The sequence below is a fragment of the Haliaeetus albicilla genome, chromosome 9 (genome assembly GCF_947461875.1).
Source record: "Haliaeetus albicilla chromosome 9, bHalAlb1.1, whole genome shotgun sequence".
Taxonomy (NCBI): domain Eukaryota; kingdom Metazoa; phylum Chordata; class Aves; order Accipitriformes; family Accipitridae; genus Haliaeetus; species Haliaeetus albicilla.
In genome coordinates, this window is record NC_091491.1 from 1,481,824 (window position 1) to 1,504,158 (window position 22,335).

At 35.9% G+C, this 22,335-nt stretch overlaps 1 protein-coding gene across 5 annotated transcripts in view; it reads left to right on the top strand.

The window, feature by feature from the left end:
- Window positions 1-22,335, top strand: part of NF1 (neurofibromin 1) — a 104,798-nt gene that overhangs the window by 7,951 nt on the left and 74,512 nt on the right. For 3 of the 5 annotated variants that reach the window (XR_011326020.1, XM_069790868.1, XM_069790871.1), the window contains exons 2-17: window positions 2,179-2,322; window positions 4,954-5,037; window positions 7,334-7,524; window positions 9,836-9,942; window positions 10,201-10,268; window positions 10,508-10,583; window positions 11,098-11,255; window positions 11,919-12,092; window positions 12,280-12,402; window positions 12,701-12,775; window positions 13,968-14,099; window positions 15,015-15,059; window positions 17,165-17,299; window positions 17,872-17,985; window positions 20,204-20,283; window positions 21,652-21,775. Coding sequence is in view for 4 of the 5 variants with exons in the window: in XM_069790868.1 (XP_069646969.1) it covers window positions 2,179-2,322; window positions 4,954-5,037; window positions 7,334-7,524; window positions 9,836-9,942; window positions 10,201-10,268; window positions 10,508-10,583; window positions 11,098-11,255; window positions 11,919-12,092; window positions 12,280-12,402; window positions 12,701-12,775; window positions 13,968-14,099; window positions 15,015-15,059; window positions 17,165-17,299; window positions 17,872-17,985; window positions 20,204-20,283; window positions 21,652-21,775 (1,830 nt within the window). In the remaining variant the exon portion in view is untranslated. The remainder of the gene's footprint in view (window positions 1-2,178; window positions 2,323-4,953; window positions 5,038-7,333; window positions 7,525-9,835; window positions 9,943-10,200; window positions 10,269-10,507; window positions 10,584-11,097; window positions 11,256-11,918; window positions 12,093-12,279; window positions 12,403-12,700; window positions 12,776-13,967; window positions 14,100-15,014; window positions 15,060-17,164; window positions 17,300-17,871; window positions 17,986-20,203; window positions 20,284-21,651; window positions 21,776-22,335) is intronic. The other 2 variants (XM_069790869.1, XM_069790872.1) reach the window with 1 other exon arrangement.

Sequence of the window (22,335 nt, forward strand, 5' to 3'; positions counted from 1 at the left end):
CTGCTGTTGTCAGCACAGAGACTTGAAAATTCGAATAAAAAGTACTAGTAATGGTGAAATTTTTAATTAAATGTATCTATCTTCCACTAATGACTTCCAAAAATGTATTGTAAAAATAACATCCAACAATGAAAACAAAGCTTGAGTCATAAATGCTGTTTGTTCTGCTTTTTCCAGTTTTAAAATGAGCACGTTGTAATGCATGGCACTGTTTTAAAGCATTACAATCTGAATACTTGCAAGAGACTTGAAAAATGAAGTGGAAACTACCTTGATTGTCCTATGGAACTTGTTGCTGTAGGAGGTTGTGCAGGCAAAAAGCATCAGACGTCCTTATGGAGGGGTAGTCCTTGGTGTGGTTCCCTGGATGCAACACTTGGTGCCAGAGATCCCTAAGCCGCTGTCTGAATTGAAAGCAAGTGTTCCTGATGGACCTTTCTGTTGCTGTTGGGTCTTCGGTGTGATCTAGCATGGCAGTTCAGTCATTTTAAGAGTCAACCATTCCCTTAGCAAAAAACGAGCCAGTTTCCATTGTGATCCCAGTCTGTGGTACCAAAAGAACTGACACTTAAAAACCTAAACCAAACCACGGTTTATATGAAGGGGAGATTACACTTGGGCATAAAAACTAGATAGTATATTAAAGAGGTCCATTTCCCTACAAATGGAAGATGTCAGTGTTAAGTAGACTGCGTTTAATGATGCAGTCAAAACTGTTGGAAAAAAAATGTTCCAAGTTTGGGGTTCTTGAACACAATCTAGTATTTTAAATATGGGCCTTTAAACTTTTGTCAACAAAGATAATAAAGTTAAATGGTTGGCAGAGATGTTTTTGACTGCTGACAGCAGTTTAACTGGGTGACAGTATGTAAAAGTACCCTCACCAAGTCTGCAGAGGCCCCCAGCCTGGAAGGTTGCTCTTCAAGCATTTTGCAGCTGTAAAGCTGATTGTAGTTCCTTGGAATCCTTCTTTTAACCTCTCTTAAATTATCTCTGTTTTTTTTTTTTTTAAGATACCCTTTCTAATGCAAAAAATATTACATCATGGCATATACTTTGAGCTATCAGTGTCTTTCAGAATACACATTTATTGAGAATTCTAGTCAAAATTGGTTAAAACTTGCAGTAGCAATTAAAGTTTCTATAGATAGTGAATTCCTAGGTCACGCTTGAAAATACAAATGGCACATATGAATTAGAAAAAGGGGTTCCTTTTTTGTTCCCACTATTTTTTTTTCTTTTAAAAAATATAAATCCTCAGTAGAGTGAATTTTTCCGAAGAATCGCTTCTCACATTTTCACGTGGTGGTTTGTAAGGGGCCGACTCCAGTGAGGAGAGTGCAGGGGAAGTGAGTGCGTGCTTGGGAAGTGACTTGTTTGTGACCCTTGAAGAATTTGGGTGCAGCATGAAACAAAGTGCCTAGTGTTCACACAGTAGGAGAAACATCTCAGATTTGTGCAGTCGCTCTGAGTCTTATCTTTCCTGGGAAGGACGCGTTTCAAGTCTGGTTTTTGCCACTGGCTGTTGGGCAAGGGCAGGTAATGCGGGACTCACAAGTGCTGGGAGCGTGTTTGCGGCTGAGACTTTGTCTCCTGGCTAGCAGTGGGGTGTGTTTGTGTGGGGACCCCGAAGTAACCCAAGTCTGTAGGGCCTGTGGAGGCTGGCGGTGGTGGTTCTTCCTGGGACTCGGTTATACCTCTTGGCCAGTTCTGTCCTGCAAAGGAGTAGACGACACGCATGGAACTCACCTGCTTTGTGAGCTACTCTGACTTTACCTCCTCTCGGGTTTCAAGATGCAGTTTTTTTCTTGCAGGTGTTAGCCTTGTGAAGATTATTGGTATTTAACAAGCCAATTTTTGAAATAAAGAAACTTTTCTTCTCAGCATTCTATCTTACATTTTTCTGCTCCTTCTGACTGCTTTGACATTTGGTTTACAGAATATTTATCACAAAATAGTGGTTTAGTTTCAATTCAGAAAAAGGAATAGGTGAACTTCAGTATTTTCTTTTATAAATAATAGAAAGATGAATGTAGAGAAAATGAATCAATGTGTTTGTAGTTGTCTCTTGTAGAATGTTTTTCAAGGTTGTTTCTGTTGTCTTAAAAATTTTTAACTCATCTTTAAAGCTGTAAATTTCAATGTAAAAAAGCTTATAATACTTATCTCTTTTTGTAGCTTCCAATAAAGGCTGGCCAGCAGAATACCCACACCAAAGTCAGTACGGAGCACAACAAGGAATGTCTCATAAACATTTCCAAGTACAAGTTTTCCCTGGTCATCAGTGGTCTCACTAATATCTTAAAAAATGTTAATAACATGGTAAGTTTTCTAATTTTGGATCGTTGGGTGATTTTTCAATATGGTTGTTATTTATTCATATTATACAATCCGTAGAGTCTCACTTGAAATTTAGTCAGATTGTTGCTTGCCTTTTACACTTAATCTTTTTCTTTTCATCCTCCTGTGCTAAAGTTCGCCAACAGTGCTGAGCTGTGTTACATGTAAAGGCAAGGAGATAGTTGCGGCAGAGAAATCTAAAGGAAGGTGGTGATTAAGGGGAGTCTTCTGTTAGTCATGGGAACGGTCTGTAGCTGGGACGTTGTGTGGCTAGCTAAGGAGTGGGTACATAAAAGTACCTAATACTACTTTGGGTTTCTGAGCAATGTTTAGATACCAGTAGAATGCACTGCTTGTTGGGAGGCGGGGGAGGATGTCTGCCATCACATAGAAAGGTGCTTCAGTTTTCTAGGGAAGCAGTGCTAGCAAAATGTTTAGAGGAGGAATGTGGCAGGGCAAAGGAGCTGCTGAGCAGCAGTACTAGGAGGTTGGTTCCCCCCCACCCCCCCATCTGTTCTGCCAGAGCAGGACCTGCCAGGAATTGTTTTGGGAAAGTAAGAGGGGAAAAAGAAGGGAAAAGGATTTAAAACCTGGGCTATTTGAATTTTCCAGGCTGCTTGGATGTTCTAGCATTTGTATGTGTATATAAAATACATATATATTTTAACAACCAGATGAATTTCAGTCAGAACCTTGTAAGAAAAATCTTTGAAAACAGTCTCTTGTCTAATACTGCCACTATAGACTCATACTTCCAAAGGGATACCTTACTAGTCAGTAAGAAAAATGAATGAAAAATGTGTGGGAGTGATACACATCTCTTCCATTTATTGTTTGATGTGGATTGCAGCCTCTCATTAAACCACTTCATGTTGATACTTGAGGGCAGTAGAGTGCTGTGAAGGGATGAGATTCAAGGTGATTTTTCTACGAGTTCCCAAAGAGAAATCTTTAGAGCCAGGTGTCTTGGTAGATGGTTTCCTTCTGCATACTGGTTTTCTCTTCTGCCTCTAAGGGAACCATAAAATGATTCCTGAAATCCATCAAAATATTTGACTCATGAGCATCACTAAAACTGTCATTTAAAATAGATCTCAGTGGAACCAAAGAGAAGAGAAACCTAGAAAAGGAAAAAAAAAAAAAAAAAAAAAAAAGAATGTGGATGTCCATAGTGTTGACTCTAGAAATATAACTATTACCATCAAGTTGGGTAAATGGAAAGTTTAGGGAACCTTTATGAGGAGAAAGATGTAGTTTGAATTTTTTTTTTTAATGGAAGGTCTGGTTTTAGATTAGTCATGAGAAAGGTTTCGTTCATTAAGTTTTGAAGCCATGTGATTTATGATCGTGTGGAATCTCCACAAACAGGTAACAGAACTAGCCAAACTCTACCAGTACTTTTTTTTTTTGTGGTTTTAGTAAGATAGTTTGTAGTGAGCTCTTTTGGATGTTGGTTGTATAGAGATATGCATCTGCTAAAACACTACAAAGGATTGATAAAATCAGAAAAGAAGTTGCCCTCCTGCTAGGGATTTTAGGCTGCTTAAAGCTACCTGTAATCCCTTTTGAGAGAGAATTTATTTTAATTAAACTCCATAGGCATGAAGGAATGTGTTGATGTGTAAGATAATTGATAAATGAGAAAACTATAGAGTTAAAGCAAGTTTCTGTATATGCTATATAGATTTTGGGAGGAAGGACCTAGCTAAAAATGTCAATTAAAAAAGTCAAGATTTGCTTTGCACTGAGGAGCAAGACTTTTTATGTTTGATGGACTGAGCTGCTGTATGGATCAGCAATATTTTTGAAGGATTTCTGTAGCTGAAACAAAACAGACCAATAGACTGTCATAATGGTCTTAGTTTAGAAAAAAGTCTTGAGGGTTTGCAGTCTGCTGAAACTTCGACTTAGCTGAGCTAACCTCTCCTGTGGTTTAAAATAGAAGTTCTTTGGGTGACTTTTACATGTGTTCCATGTGTAGGCAATAGTACCAATATATTTTTGGCTAAATCTTTTCTGCTTTATTTTGCTGTCTTAATATTGCTGGAACTAGTCACTATTGTTGGCAGTAAAATTGGGTGCTAGCTTAAACACCCGATGGAATTCAGCCTTCATCCTGTATCTGAAGTGTGGCATCTTTTTTGGAGGGTCTTGTGTTTCTTCTTGTCGTCTGTGCTAAATTTTGGAACAGTCTAATAAGCTTGTCGATACGGATTTGTTGTAGTGTCAGTTCTATTAAGATGTTGGCAATGAAGAACATAATTGGAAAAGAGTCAGCAGTAATTGATACCAAAATAGTTTCTGAAAAGGTATAACCTTCATTTCTGAATAAATTATAGGCCTGATGAAGGTAAGGGGCTGCAGTGTACCTCCAATCTTACTTTGGGGTGGCTGTTCATTAGATTTGGCGTTGCAGACTGGGCAAAGATCTTTCTTCAGTGATAAGGTTTTAATTCCTATTTTAATCTAATTTTTGCTGGCTTTATATTTCTAAACTCAAAACCAGAGCAGTAAAGGAGCCATAACTTATTGTGCCACTTTGCTGCATTACTTTAGTGCGTTACAAGTCAAATTTCTGTGTCTCAGATGAATCCATATCCTTTCTACTTCTAGAGAATATTTGGAGAAACTGCTGAAAAGAATTTATATCTGTCTCAGCTGATTATCTTGGATACACTGGAAAAATGTCTGGCAGGGGTGAGTAGGCTTGCATAAGCAATTGCTAAGTTGGAATCAAATGAGTTAGAGAGTACAAGTCAAATGCTTGTGTATCTATTATTACTGGTACTAAAGTTAAAACTCATCTGATTTAGAGCAAAGGAGGATTAATGCCATTTAAAAAATACTAAAACTTCCTATAAGTGCAAGTAGTTGATATAATTGATAAATTAAGGATTTGTGTGGGGTACTTTTTTCTTGCCTAAAATTAGTGATCTTTTTTCAGCTAAATAGATCCAAGTAAACTTTTGAATTTGCCCTTCCCACTATTCAACTAATTTGTGGAGTTATAAAATGATGATTTTCTTTTAATAATTTGTTAAAAAGAATTACAGGCAACTGGACGACTGTACTCAGAGACGTGTGAACTGGAGTAAGGGACGACACAAACCCAAGTGAAGAATTAGGTGTGATTATGAAGCTTCACTAGATTTTTATAAGTTTTGAATGCTTGTGGCATATTCTGCTCAGTATTTTTTGATTAGATGCATCAAAACATTTTCATCCCACAATTTAAATAGAAAAAGTAATGGGATAGTAAATCATGTTAAAAGTAGCAGATAATCCCATACAAGTATTTCAGTTTTATGCTATTAAGTTTTTTGCATACAGTGTTGATTTTTCTTTACATTTCTTAAAACTTTCATTTGCTGAAGTAATTTTTCATGTACTTGTATATACAGCAGAAACTTTGCTATCGCTATTCTAAAGATTACTTTTGCAGGTGTTTCCTAGATTACATTAGTTGACCATGTCCAAACTTCCACTGGGAGTCCAGTCCTGAGGTTTCCAATCAAAGCTGTGCTGCAAGGCAGTTTGCTATTACCTTTGGGATGTAAACGGTTGTACAACTTACTGTGCTAAACTGTATAATTGCAAAGCCAAACTTCACTGTGAGCAAAATTTGTAATGTTTTATTCCTTTAACACGAAAGGAATTTTTTTTTAAAGCTGTATTCCTGGATGAATGTCATGAAATCATCTAAGCTCTTTGCTGTTTCACTGCAACAGTTTTTGAAGGTTCTTTCTTTATAAGGTAATGACCTTATTATGGTTAGATTTGTCAAGCGGCATATCTTACATTACAGTACTAAAACAGTCTGAATAATTGTGGATTCTTCTAAATTCACAAAAGATCCAGGTAAATAAATTTTCCAGAATAATTTTCGGCTTTTACAGCTGGGGTAAATACCTCTTTTGGGCACTTTGTGTCTTTGATGCACTGAGTCAAAAAAACTGTTTTAACTTCAGAAATCAGTTCTTCTAAAATATTTCTTATATGCCTTTTGTTTGAAATGTTAGTGTTTTTTTCCTGATAGATGATGATATTTGAATAGCCTAAAATTGTGCTGAATACTTCTTGCTTTGTCAATTCAAACGAGAGCAAGTTGAGCCAGTATATGTTTAATAAGACTGAGCCAAAGTTCTATACAAAGAGCGTTGTGTTCTGTGATATCTTCAGACCTATTTCTTGCTTGCTGTTCTTGCTCAATGTTTCATCAAGTTCTCATGGCAACAGGACTCAGGTCAACTAAGTGGGAGTCTCTGAAACTTCCCAATTCCCTATGGTAAATTCATTGGTAGAATTTTAGAAAGCTTTAATGCTGACCCTTCTGTTAAAACTTGCTCTTAGTAGAGCAAAGTTTCACTTTAAATTCTTTTGTAAATAGTTTCCTTATGTCTCATACTGTGCAAACTGGCAAAAATTATTTTTTTCTTTTGCAGGAAAGTTAAGCCTTTTTTGACTCATATAGAGCAATCCTGGGCAAGAGCAAGGGAGAAGCACCTCTTTTTTGGTTCATTTTTTTATATTAAGTATTTGCTGTCAAAATATAGTGGTTAGAATACTACCCAAAAGAGAAGTAAGGGTGGGTCTTTGTCCTTTGAGCTTCCATTCAAAGCCAAGATAGTTAATGCTCTACTGCTAATACTTTACACAGATCAACAGAGGGCATTCATCATAACAGGAATGTGTTTTACTTAAAAAATTAGTTTGATATTTTGCTTGATGCTTGATGACATTGATCAACTTGGTGTCCTACATATTTTGGAGACTTAACTGAAAATGTAAGATAGTTAGGATGATATGAGTTATTGTTCAAAAGGAAAGAAACCTTTTCTGTGTAGACTACTTAGACTATGGTCGGTGGTCTGCCTGCAGGCAGAAATAGAAGTTTAAATTCAGGTCCTGTGCCTACTAGTGGCAGATGCTCCATTTTTTTTGCCTCCAAGCCTTCAAAACGTAATTTCATGAAATACTGAATGTTTATTTTTAGCAACCAAAGGATACCATGCGACTAGATGAGACTATGCTGGTAAAACAGTTGCTGCCAGAAATCTGCCACTTCATCCACACTTACCGTGAAGGGAACCAGCATGCAGCTGAACTACGTAATTCTGCCTCTGGGGTTCTTTTTTCTCTTAGCTGCAATAACTTTAATGCTGTGTTCAGCCGCATTTCCACCAGGTAGGTGTTTTTCAGTAGCCTGACTTGGTGTATTAGAAGATCTGCTACATACTGGTGTCTCGAACATCTGCAATGAGTTGTAGTCTTTCTAATTTCAGAAAAGTTAACTGTTTAAATGATATTTAACAAGATAGTTCTTAAGTGAAACTCCCTCTACCTTTCAGAATTTTAGTTGAGTTTCAGGTTGCAAAACGAACCTGTTTCATATCCACTTTAGGTTACTGCCAGCATATTTTCTGTGAGCTGCATTTATTGCTTTCTTAAATCTGCTTTCATAAGTACAAGTCAAATACTGTTGTAGAGTGAAAATAATGATAACTCAGCTGAATAAGTCAATTAAGTTCTTGTGGGTGCAAGGTGTTGTGGAAAAAAATGATGCTGGAGATAGTGGGTTGTATCCATTTACTTATGAATTTAGAATGCAAAATTTCTGATTGTCTACAGCTCTGTTGGAGCCCCCAGGCTGTTTTCCTTCCTAATTTTACCTGCTTGAAGGCTTTTATGTTAAATCTATCTTATGCCTGAAGGGGACAAAACAGCTAGACTGTTTGTTAGTTGTTGGAAAAGACCCATTTGTCTTCTGACTGACTTGAGTTTCACAGCACATTTACTGTAAAAATAACTGTCTTTTCTGCTATTCTAAGTGAGGAGACAGGCCCAAAGTTTCCATCTATTCTTTGCTCTTTTTGCCCTGTTCCAGATCCTTCTGATGCTTCAGCATTTGCCAATCCACTAGAGTTCTGTGTTAAGCTTTTCATTACTGAAATACTTTGATGTTTTTTGAAAGTTGCTTGAAGTAGCTTAGCTCTTATCACACGTTGTTATAGCTAACATCATCCTTGATTTGTTAGAAGTGGAGCTTCCGCAGCCTTATGTGGTTGCATAGCAATGAGTGTGCCAATTTAATTGAAACAAAGATTTATATATTCTTTATAATGTAAAACAGTACCATTCCAACATTTTGGAAAACATTTGCATTTTAGAAATCAGTCTAAAATAATTTAATAATTTGAAATTTTAAGTATTTAAAAAACTTTTACCGAGCCTTTAATAACTTCTGTTTCAAGAACATGGACTTGGCAGCTAGCATGGAGGATGTGGTTTCACACAATAGGTTGATTATGTTTTGTTGCTTATGGAAATGGAAACAATTTCTTTTGCTCCTTTTGTAGGAAGTATTTTTCAGTTGACATTTTTTGACAGTCTTTGAATCTAGTCCCTGGATCTGTATTTATTCGTATGTCTGAGCAGTTCTCAAGCTCCAAAGCCCTTCTTACCATCCACTTGAGCTGGAACATAGTGCTTTTCCCCTAACCTGTTTTTCACTTCAAGATGGCTTGTACATAAATAGTTAAATATTTGACCAATTGTTGCTGATCTCCACAGGGGTCAGCTTGCCGACAGTTAGCATTGCTGATCTTTTGACCTGTGCTTCCTGTTTAGGCATATTTCTAGGCCTTGTGCAGCAGCTGGGGGATTTTTGGCACGAAAAGCACAGCAGTGGGGACCTTCCCATTCCCAGTGAGGGCTGTTAAGTTTCCCTGGCGTTGAAGAAATGAAGAACTGCTTTTGTGTGTAGTACTAGAAATCACATTCCATGTCTAAAACACATCTGTAGCTTTGGAACAAGACAGGGCAATCTTTAGTTTTTGAGAACATATGATTTAGTTATTAGAGGCTTGATATCTGATGAGATGTTTAGTAAACCATCTAATACAAAAGTGTGAAAAGATGCCATTGTGTTTAAACTGGTATGATGAAACTACATCCTGTTTGTTTAGGCCAGAAAAACATGGACCTTCTTTAGCTTACAAAGAGTTGCTGTAGCTCACTTCAGCGATATTAAGTACCATCAGTCACGGCTTTACTCTGGAGAAGTTAGCTGGGGCAAGACCTGCTGTTAAGGAGTAGTAGTCTAAGTCTAAAGGTGTTATGATGCCACGAATGTAACATTTAGTTGAAAAGATGACAAGATTACTGCTACAATATGGTAGATAACAGAAGGATTTAGACAAATCTTGGGCATGAACAGACTATCACCAGATGGTATTGGTATCTTGTAAGACTCATCACTGGTATTTCTAGATCCATTTTCAGTATGAGGATGGAATAAGACAATAATATTAACTCTTAATCATGCAAGATCCGTCTTTCATTTCTAAACCTGGAAAAGTTTATCTGAGGAGGTCGTATATCATGAGCAGATCATATAATATTCCCCTGCTATTCAAATGTATAGAATCATAGGTGTGTGTTCATACAGATCTGACGTAATCTGATTGAGAAGTTAGTTTACTTTGCATATTTTTAGATTACAGGAACTGACTGTTTGTTCAGAAGATAATGCTGATGTTCATGATATTGAACTTTTACAGTACATCAGTGTGGATTGTTCAAAACTAAAACGACTCTTGCAAGGTATGATTTGAGCCTGTGTTTTGAAATATTTTTATCTGAATATGTCTAGTTAGAGATGACACAATGGTATTGATATGTGTATCTTTTCATTGCTGTGTTTTACTCCAAATAGTCATATATTTACCAAAATATTTTTTAAAAGTAGCATAAAGACATTGGTTTAAAAATTGCTTTGCACTTCAAAAGTCTTCTTATGATCTGTGTTGCTTTTTAGAACCAAGTTTCTTTTCTAAATGCAGAAATGTTTTACCTTTACAGAGACTGTTTTCAAGTTTAAAGCCCTTAAGAAAGTAGCTCAGTTAGCTGTTATCAACAGTCTTGAAAAGGTAAGTATTTTAATATTTGGTTTCATTGCTTATTTTCAGACTTTATCTAATTTAGGAATAGTTACAATTCAGTAATTTACTATCAAATATAAGTTGGTGCATCCCTTTGATGCATATATGTTTTGTAAGAAATGTTGAGTGATTAGAAGTAAGAGTAAAATCTCTCTTCATTTAAATACATAATTTAGAAAAAATATTTTTAAGCTCTGGAATGTAAAGATGTTTTGCATTATCTGCAGGCATTTTGGAACTGGGTGGAAAACTATCCTGATGAATTCACAAAGCTGTATCAAACACCACAGACTGATATGGCTGGTAAGGCATAACAAACGACATAGTGTTCAAAAGTTGGTTTCTCAGACATCCCTGCATTCAGTTGCATTTTGTGCCCTCTTTGCTTCTTGTGCAGCCTGCAAATAAACAAATTTCTGCCAACCTTTGTCAGGGCAGGCAAGGATATATTGCTATCTGTTTTCTCTCCTGACTCACCTTTTAAAGAGATTCATTTTGAGGTTTACATCACAAAGAGATAAAACCCAAAAGATGGAAGCTCTTTAAATATATATTTTTGATCTTGATACAGGAGAAAAACTTAAAGAGAACATCACCTGTATTTGTCGCTAGTGAGAAAGAGAGGAAAATTTATATTTTCTGGTAAACCATGTCTTTAACTGGGTTGAGACCATTTTATCCCCAGTAGCATGCCAATAATGTGCAAAACAGAACTTTTTTCCTGTGTAGGTGGAGCTATCCTTCTGCTGTTTTATACCTATTCTTTACCTTTTCATAATTAAAATTGGTATTGAACTTGGGATTACATTTTATGCAGATTGTGCAGAGAAGTTGTTTGACTTAGTGGATGGCTTTGCTGAAAGCACAAAACGTAAAGCAGCAGTTTGGCCACTGCAAATCATACTCCTGGTCCTGTGTCCAGAGATAATCCAAGATATAGCAAAGGATGTGGTAGAGGAAACTAAAATGAACAAGGTAAGAGAAGAAAAGTATCTGAATTCTGGTTCTGATTTCTAGATGATGCTTGGTTTTGCTTGTTCTGTATTTCAGGTATATTTTATTTTGTCTTTCCTGCCTAAAAAGCACATTACACAATTCCATATGTAAATTTATGCACACTTTTTAAGTTCTCACCTAACATATGTTCTTTCACTGCCAATAATTCATACAGATAGTATGTACCAAACAATGTTATTTCAGAACTTTTACATCTCCTTGGAGATTGGAGTCCCAGTGTTGTGATTTCCCCTGCCTCCACCAGTAGCAAACTTAGCATTGCTTCTAGCTGGCCTGTATTGTACTATTCTCAGTTTCTGCAATGTGTGTACTGTGTGTTCCATAATTGCAGTACCTGTGGCAGATGTTTAATTTGATGTGGCTGCAAATGTTATGGTTAAGAGTAAACAACCATCTATCTTTGTGCCATTCTGATTGCCCTAGATTGTTCAAAATAAATGTCTTTAATAAACATAACATTTCTCCAGAATGCTGCATCAAGTTGGTTTTTGCAATCCCAATATCCATGATTTCTCATCAGAAAATGCAGTGTTGTTTGCTTTTAATATTTAAGGATCTAAAAACCCTGACCACAGATTACCAAAGCTCTGGTTAACTATTCCTGATTTTTTAATTCTGCAGAAACTGTTCCTGGACAATCTCAGGAAAGCACTTGCAGGCCACAGTGGGAGCAGACAGCTGACTGAAAGTGCTGCTATTGCTTGTGTTAAACTGTGCAAAGCATCTACCTACATCAACTGGGAAGATAATTCTGTCATTTTCCTACTAGTGCAGTCCATGGTAGTAGATCTTAAGGTAAAAATGTCAGTTTCCTAATTGCAATGAAGAAATTTGAATTTTAAAATACTGAAATAAACTTTTAATTTCTCCTTAATTGAATACTATAGTGTTTTTCAGGGGAAAGTTTTGTATTGAAAGTAGACAAGAATGATCTTGGTATCTGATCTATATATATTTGTTTTGTTTTGTTTTAAATATATAGAATTTGCTGTTTAATCCAAGCAAACCTTTTTCAAGAGGCAATCAAAATGCAGATGTAGACCTTATGATTGACTGCTTAGTTTCCTGCTTCCGCATAAACCCTCACAATAACCAACACTTTAAGGTGAGAACACTACTTACTGGTAAGTCATTCTCCACATACTATTGATGACCTGTGAGTTATAAAAGATACGCTAACAGCAGCTCGAAGCTCATAAATAAGTTCAACTGTATAAATACACCTTAGTAATAAATCCGTGCATGTTTTTATAAACCTTTTCTTAGCTTATTAGACTTGCTCTTGCTTAGATTTGACAGCTTTGTCAATTTAATAAAAAGGCACCAGTGTGTTATTTAGTGCGATAAGAGAGATGGCAAAGACAAAGATGTTCCTAAGTGGCTTTTATGTATTTTTATTGTAGATCTGCTTGGCACAGAATTCCCCATCAACATTTCATTATGTGCTGGTAAATTCGCTCCACCGAATAATCACAAATGTAAGTTCTGAAAGTATTTAATCAGCCCAGCAATCTGTGGCTTTTATTCAGATCAGTATCTGCTTGTTAAATACAATTTGAATAGTAGACCAAATCTTGTTGCCTGTATCCGTGCAGCAAGAGTTGCTTGCTAGTAAGAAAGGATGTAAAAATCTTTGTTCACACTGTCCACCACTTGGGATTCCCAGTTTGAGAGCTTGTATTCCAGTATAAAATTTCAGTACAAATATGTTTTAATACCCTCTAATGTAGGATGACAAATGAATCTTATGTTCCCTGGTTTTATAATAGCTACTGTGTTACTGATACATGAAAAACACTCCCAGGACATGCATAGTTACACCACCTTCTGCTACTTCTGGTGTATTGACAGGGGAACTTAGGGGAAGAGCTGGCCTCATGGTTTTGCTCAGGGATTTGATCCAGTATTAATTTAAATAGTGTAAAATTGTAGTAAATGCTGAGTGCCAAATATATTTTGAAAGTTTGTGCAGTTATTCATCTTCAATTTGTTATTGTACTTCAAGTCACTAAAATACAACTTCAGTTTTTTTTATTGTTCAGAAATACTTTCCTGATCAGTATGAAAACAGCATCAGTCAGTGCTGAGCAAACAGCCTTACTTAATTTACATAACACTTTCTATTTCATTTATCCCAACATTGTAATGAAAACACTATATTAAAAGAAGTATTAGGCACTTTGACAAATAGGGGAGAAACATCACCACATCTACAGTAGCATTATTTGTGGTGGAGTAATACACTAAACAAAAAATACACTAAACAAAACGGAAAATTGGTACTTCCAAGTACTTGATAGTGTCTGAAAAGCTGTATCACAATGAATTGAGTGCACATTGTTTGTTTTGAAGTATTAGTAGCGTTCAGTATCCTGAAATCTACCATGGTTTCTTGCATTTAAAGTTTCAGCATTTGTGCTTGTTCAGAAAGAAGGGTAATACAGTAAGCAGCTAAGTTGGAAGTACTGCTTCTGTTGCAACTCGTTTAAATATTATGAGTTTTATGCATGAGAATGCAAAATTAACATATCGGTAATACCGTGTAAAATACTCGTGTGTAAAGGTTAGTTATACTACAGTTTTTGTAACTTCTACAGGTCTAAAATAAATCATAATCTAACTCTCATATTACCAGTTTAACATTTGAGCATTTCTGTATTTTCGTTCTAGTCTGCATTGGACTGGTGGCCCAAGATCGATGCTGTGTACTGCCATTCCATGGAGCTTCGCAGCATGTTCAGTGAGACACTTCATAAAGCTATTCAAGGCTGTGGGGCACACCCAGCAATTCGCATGACTCCGGTAAGACTTCTAAAGAAACTGTTAAAACACAAACCTGTTGTTTCTCCTGTGTCTCCATTCCATTCCAGCTTTTTTATTCATTAACTTTAGACTGGAAACTAGAGGGGGGGAGAACATTGCAATCCAAAAAGCAACAGAGCGCCATACATGCTCGGTAAACCTTGCAGGTTTTGGTGTATTGACTGTTTCTAGTCAGTTAGTGATGTATGTTTCTCAGTTTTCATGCTGCTTTTAAACTGGCGACATAGAAGTATTTCTTCTGTAACTGTCCTCTGTGGCTAACTGTTCATTTTAAGCTTTCTTGCTGTGTGAATAGCTAGGTAATATGACCATTCTTGTTTAGTATGAAAACCAAAAGCATTTTGTATGTGAAGGTAATTTCTGAAAACTGCAATGCTTTTACCATGATTGGCATGAGTATCTCCTCATTTGTCTTGCTTGCTTTCTGTTGAGCAAGTTGACTGTTTGGTCTTGGTGACAGCAACAAAGTAAAAGATTTTTCAAGCATTATGAAATAAAGCCAATGTTCTTGGTTGTCTTGGAAAAAGTCTTGAGTAAATTCAAATTTGTAGATCATCCAAATTTTTTTAGTAAGTCCACATGCAGCTGCGTTGCCTTTCTTTTGAACTTTCCATTTAGGACTTCCGATGTGTCAAGTGAACTTGGTCGGTTGTTTTAGAAGGCCTAAAATGATACATGACAATATTCCTATTGGGCTTCTCAAATGAAAGCAAATGATCAAAATACCTTTAGTTGAAAGCTACAACATGTTTAACTTGCTTTTTACATGTATATATTCATCTGTTGAGAAAATACCAGGGGTATTGTAATGGCAACTCTGACATTGATTGGTGGTGCTTTGTCTTCTGCTTCTTATTTTCCGTTCTTATTGGCTGCTGTCGCTCACATGGTCAGATGCCAACCAGTCACTGTTTTGCATGGCAGTGGGCCTCTGTTGCTGTAAGTATGACCCATTGTAACTACCGCAGAAAAGCCTTTCCTTGCTCTGACTTTTCTGTGCATAGTTACCACTGCAGTCACCTCACTTCACCTGGGATACAGAAGGTAGCATGTTTTACGTAAGAATGTAGGACTGGAGGAGACCTCTTCAGCGCTGCTCTTGGCCATTGCAAGGCGATCCCTTTCGCAAGCAGTTGAGCTCCTTCCTAGAAGGAAAGGCTTTTGGTTGGTTCTGTTCTTTTCTTCCTGCCCCCTACTTTGACATCATGATGCTCTTCCAGAATCTCCTTGCTCTGGTGGTTAGAACTGTTTTCTAATTTCCAGCCTAAACTTATTTATGTCTAACTTACCCCCTTTTGTTCTTGTTCCAGTGTTGTCTGTTAGCTTCAAATCAGTGTTTATCCCCTTGATGTATTAGCAGAGAGCAGTCATGTCTCTGTTTATTGATAGTCTTTAGTTTTGATTGTATGAAGTAAATAAATCGCTTCACAGAAACGAATCAGCTTCTTTTGCCACGTGCCTCTTCTCAGAATTCCCTTAACTGTAGCAAACTAAGGTTTAGCACAGAATTACTTACCTGTACCAGTGTGGTATCAATTTCTTGATTGGATGCTTTTTATGTGGCAGATTTTATTCTGTATATTTTCACAATAACTAGTTAGGCAAATAGCATGAGGTTCTAATTTCTTGTAGAATTTCATTATACAATGTCATATCTCCTTCAATTACTTTGAGGATGATTTCCAGCTAGGTTTTTTTTTTGTTGTTGTTGTTCAAAACTTATAAGCTTAGTGAAAATGAGAAACAAGTTCATGTTACTGAGATCTTCTCAAATAGTAAACTAGACAAAATGGTTTAAAAAGCTGGGTTTCTAAAGAGCATTGTATTCTGTCTTGTGTTGATATCCACAATGACAATTTTTTTGTCCAAGTTACTGCGTCGTAACTGTTTTGGTAGGTGGAAGCAAAAATACTAATTTAACCCCTGCTGATATAAGATTAAAATCAATGAAAATATAAATTCTGTGAACTTACTGGAGAGAGATGAAAATCTTTTTTTCTTTGGACATACTGGGGACCAGTTAATGCAAGTTCACATTTTTTTAATATATGTATTTATGTATGTGTATATATACACATACACACACTTTTTTTATATATATATATATATATATAATTTTTCACAGACTTTAGCATGCATCCAGATTATTTTTGTTGAAATGCAGAAACTGCAGTTTATTGTCATACAGCAGGGTGGTTCACTTTGAAGGGTTGTGCACACTGTAGGATTGAAGCATAAACTCAACTTTTTAAATCCTCTCAACCAGTAGCATCCATATACATTTATTTCACAGCCAACACTCTGTGTGACTATTTGTTAAATGTATTGGTCATAATGCTACCTGGATTCTGTTGTGTGAACAGCAGTGGTAGAATATGATATAGTTCACACTGGAGTCAAACCAAAATACCTTATGTGAACTCTCAATACGTACCTTAATATGTCCTCCATTTCACATAAGGAAGTTGACTGGTACAGAAGTAGTTTACTGATTTTTCAGATGAAGCTAGATTTGTTTTATTTAAGCGATGCATGCTGTACCTTGTGAAAACTGAAAGGTTCATTTTCCAGAGGTCATAGAGATGAAAATGCTATCATCCAGACTGTGATTATGGCAGAAAATAAAGAGAATATTTTGCCTTGGGGAAAAAAGTTCCCTACCCTCTCATGTATTCAAGCTTACTTGGAAACATTTATTTTTATTTCTTTCGCAGACCAGAGAAAAACCCTGTAAATTCTTTCTGGTCATTTTATCAATTTTTCTTTTGCCACTGTTTGTCTTATGCAAAACTTTTCTTATGTCCACATGCAGCTCACTAAATTCTTAAGGAAACTTTAAAGAGATAATAAAGTGATAGCATATGCATATGTAAAAGGGCATTTTAAGTAGAAGGCTATGCAGCTATACTTGAGTGAACTTTATATACTTTTAAACTTTTTCATGAATTATAGATTATAAAAGCAATGCACTTCATAAGATGTTTAATTTTAACTACTATGTAGACTACCTTGCTGACAATGACTGTGATTTTTCCTTCTGTCAGAGTCTTACATTTAAGGAGAAAATGACAAGCCTTAAATTTAAAGAAAAACCTACTGATTTGGAAACTAGAAGCTACAAGTTTTTGCTCTTATCCTTGGTAAAACTGATCCATGCTGATCCAAAGCTTTTGCTGTGTGTAAGTATATATCATACTATTCATTCATAATAAAATTTACTTCTGAAGCTACTAAATGAATAAAAATTAAAACCATAAACCTAGCATCTAGGATACTTCCCTACTTGTTCTTTTCTCTGGTTGTAATGCTTCTGTGCTTTCAAAGGAAAAATTCAAAACCAAAAAGAAACTGTAAGAAATTTTACAGAACCAGAGCAATACAATGAAAGGGAGCATAAAGCTCTGACTCTGAAGGGGGGTGGGGTGGGGGAGAGGGGAGTAGAACAAGAAGAAAATTAAAATGAGAAGTGGGGGGAAATTAGTCATAATTTCAATAAGTAAGGCAGATGTGATCTTAGATCTTCCATTTTCTCAGATCTGTTTATTGTTTAATTTAAAAATATTTCAATTCTGTCAAAGATATGATATGCAAGGGGTATCATAGCTTTCATAGCTTAAAAAAAAAAGAGGTACTCTTAGAGATCCAGAAATCCACCTGGTTTAATTACAGGAATGCTGCTGTAGCAGTCAGAAACATGGTCAGTCATTAATAAGTTTTACAACTTAAACTTGCTTTCCTTTTTGCTATTTAGAATCCAAGGAAGCAAGGGCCTGAGACACAAGGTAGCACGGCTGAATTAATTACAGGCCTTGTACAACTCGTTCCCCAATCCAGCATGCCAGATATAGCACAAGAAGCCATGGAGGTAAGGGGTAAATGTTCTCTATGCGAAATGATTAGTACACAGACAAATCAAGGCTTTTGTAGAAGCACTGAGTATTGATTAGCTGTGAAGTCCTGTGTTTTAGAGTTTGGTCTCTATTGATCTTTTTCTAAATGTCTTCTGCACTGAAAGTTTTACAGAAGAAGCCTGTAAGAAAATATTAAAAAAGCAATTCCTACTGCCTCTTGTGACTACACTGCACCTCTTCATATGGTTTGTTCATCCCTGGTATTGATCAAACACAGTTTGACAGTTCCTCTGTTCCATCTTTGCAGAGAGCACCATTAAGCTCGCCCTTTCCCTTCTGTGTTTTCTAAATGACTGTGAGAAAAATGCCTAATGCGGTGACTGGTCCTGTATTCTGTTGTGAATCGGAGGAGGTTGTATGTGTGGGAGGGACGGATAGGACACTTTAAGGCTACTGAAATCTTCTTCCCACCAGCTTTGACTGAAGAAGCTAACAAATCACCAAAGTTAATTCTGATTTTTAGCCTTTCCATGCAAAGTTGCTGATTCTGTGACTTTGCCAGTTCAGTTGTAACATTTGTATGTTTTTCACTACGGTGGGTATCCAGAGCACTTCATGCACAAAGACGGAAGGCTTCAGCTTCTCCTTGTGCATAATGGAATGGAAAGATTTTTGGGTTTGTTTTTTTTTTTTCAATCCATCATGCCAGTTATATTATCCTGCCATCTTCAGATTCCCATTCTAAAAAGTGCACTGTAGCATATGTGCTTCATTGACATCTTTCATGTTTTAGGTTTTCACAGATAGCTGAAAGAAGGATTAACTACACCTATGTGCTATTAAAGCTTTACATAAATAGTTGAATTTCAGTAGGTAAACTAAGGCTTTTTTGTTAAACCTTGCCTTAACAAGGATTGCCACAAATAGTCTCAATATACTACTACCTATTGATACATGAAATACCTATTTCTTGATAGTTTAATGGTAGAATTCAAGCATATTTCTTCTATAAGAATAATACCTTTCAGTGTGAAAGTCTCTGGGGAAGTTTATGTTGGGTAGTAACATCCTTACGGTCATTTACAGGAACTTAGAGATTGAAAAGTTTTGGCCATTATGTAATTTAATTTCGGTGTTCAGTCTTTCTTTTTTTTTATTGATCTTGATCCCTAATCTACCTGATTATTGGCTTAACTAGCTGAGGATTGGCCTCTCATGTCTGTTTTTGACTAGTAGGTTATTAAATAAGTTCTGGAGTATTTGTTTAAGCTGGGAAGCAACTTGAAATAACTACTTAAATATTGTTGGAGAACACAATGGGTTGTTTGGGGTTTTTTTTAATGCCATTTTTAACAGTACTCCAACAATCCCTTTGCACCAGACTTTTTTTTAAATTTATCAGGAAAAAATAGCTAAGACTTTCCACATTTTTGTCTTTAACTTGTATTTTCACCAAAGGGAAAATTTATTTGCCTGCATATCGGACAGCCCCAAGTAATAGGTGACATAAGAGGAAAGATTTTGTTTGCTATAGTTGGTTGATATAATTGAGGATAAACAACTTCTGATCAATAATTTTCTGTTTGTTTACAGCCTTTGACCAGTTTAATTTTTATCAGATACGTATTTCTTCTGAAAATTGTCTTCAACTAATTTATAAGTAGTTGATTTTTGAAATTTTTGTAGTTAATCTGACTAAATCAAAAGCAGAGATTAAAGTCTTGGTCATAGTTCACCAGTATGCTCTTGGATATGGTCAGAACCTCTTCTTATCCAAGTTTTTAATTGTGCAGGGAATGGTTACAAAGAGCAAAGTATTTACCTGTCCTCAGTTGGCAAAGAGCTTGAACCGCAGAAGTTTTGGTTTTGTCACTAGAAGTTTATATCCATAGGATTGGTTGCATTAATTTTTTTGCAGCTGGACATTAAGTAAATATTAAATCCCAAACCTATCTTTTAAAAACATTTTATCTGTGTGTCTGCTATGGATTTGTATGGAAATACAAGGTAAAACCTCTATGTTTGGATTATAAATATGTAATAAAGACTAAATTAAATACTTTTGACATGGTCTAACAATGAACTCTTGTTTGTCTGTATAAAATGCTTTTTATATCTTTTGTTGTTTTTAAAAGTGTAACTAATATGTGATTGCACCTATTTCTTTGCCTATGCTGATGTACTTTGTAAATTTCTGCCTTTAAATGAAACTCTACTTTGTTTTGAATTTAGGCCTTGCTAGTTCTTCACCAGTTAGACAGCATTGACTTGTGGAATCCTGATGCACCTATAGAAACGTTCTGGGAAATTAGGTATGTAAGTTAACTTTTGTAAATTAGAGAAATAGCTTTTTTGATTTGTCTTCTCTTTTGAAAGAGCTGTGAATGTTTTGGGAAAGCTATGCAACATCAGCATGAATCTGCAGTCAAACTTACTATGTGTATTCATGAAAAAGTTATATCTTCTTTATGCTATACAAATGTAACAAAAATATAATAAACATTTGCTGGCTTTCTTAATGACTCTTTTCAGCCTGATGTTAAGGTGTAGAAATGATATTAGTTTGAAAAGTTAGAGACTTTTCCCCCTCATTCAAATGTTTTCTACTTGTTTAAATTCTATTTTATCCTTTCGGGGCTGAGGGAGGGTAATGCTAAGCAATTCTAGAAATGTGGATTTGCTAATCTTGACTCTGAAGCCCTCACCTAAAGAAGGTAGTAGTTTGTCCTGACCTGTGGTCTCCATTTGTCTTTCCTGTGTATTTAAAGAAATTTAATTCATTAAAGTTGTTTTGCTTTTTATAACTTCACAGCAGCTGTTGCAGTTGATTTCTCAGAGAATATTAAGGGAAATGAAGTTCCAAAAAAGTCAAAGTTACACAAAACGCTAAACCAAAAAATAGGAATCTGTAAAATCAGAATTCTAAGAATTGCATGAGCTAAATTATTAAAAAAAAAAAAAAGGTGATCAAATCTGAATTGGTACTGATGTTTGTTTTAGAAGAAAGGGAACAACAGTCTAGGAGGAGCACTTTTACCAGCATCAACAAATTGGCCTGCATGACTGCTAAATATGGCTCAAGGGGCTTGTTACGGGATAGGTTTGGGGCTGAGGCCTACCTAGATGGGCAATAACTGAAACTCATTGCTGTAATTTCTAATAGTAGAAATGAGTTTGTGGTCTGTTCGGGCTGGGGGAAAAACCCATTAAAATTGACACTAATTTGGACCCTTTGGCAGTTTTAACAGAGAGTGTGAGGCCTGAATGGATATGAAGAAGGAACATCCCTAGATGTGTTCCTTCCAGAACAGAGTTGAGACACGTTATCAGAGCAGTGTAGGTAAACTTGTACTGCCACTGTCTGTGCTGTATCTGTTCTGTGGATAAATGGAGGACTTCTGAATCGACAGCCCTGGAGTCTGGACTTCTAACAAGTACCCAAATTGCTTAACTTCCTCTAGGGAACTAAAAAGGCCAGCTGGGCGGTGGGAAGGGTCAGAGGGGAGCTTGTCATTTAAAGTACACACCTGTATTTTATCTATTATACATTTTAAAAGATGACGCTAGTATATGTATAGGATATTCATGCTAATTGCCTATTTCTATGTAAAATGTAGTAGTATCTTCAAAAATTTTGTTACTAGATTATAAAGCTAATGCTGAATTTCATTTTGGTGCAGTTCACAAATGCTTTTTTATATCTGCAAGAAACTAACTAGTCATCAGATGCTCAGCAGTACAGAAATCCTCAAGTGGCTGCGGGAGATTCTCATCTGTAGGAATAAATTTCTTCTAAAAAACAAAGTAAGTAAATGTTAACAGCTATCTGTTAGGGTCATCAAAATGAACCGCGCTCTATTTTGTCACTCCCTTTATTTACCATGTTATTTTTATGATTGGAAGGGATTTAATAGCTATACCTACACTTTCTGTTTTCCGATTTCCTCTCTGCTGAGAGACTGTGCTTTGTGAGGCATCCTTGATTAGAATTGTTAACCAAAGTTAGGTTTAGGATTTTTTTTTTTTTTTTTTTTTTTTTTTACTTTAGCTACCCAGGTTGTTTTATTTGCCTGGAAAATGTGTGTTTTGCAGAAACCTGGTGCCTTATAACTATTTCCCTAATACAAAGGGAAATAGTCCACAAGGTGAGAAAAAGGGAAAGTTATTTATGATAAAATATACTTCTTCATGAATGAAATAAAAATTTCTTTTTGGATTTCATGTTCCTGCGAGGGTTAGGGTTCTGACTTGCTTCTTTCCAATAATCTCAAGTGACTTTTTCCTAGCCAAATACACATTGTAATGCTATATTTGCTAGAATTAAAACCAGACTTTCTATATTACTTTTTGAATTAAAGATATAC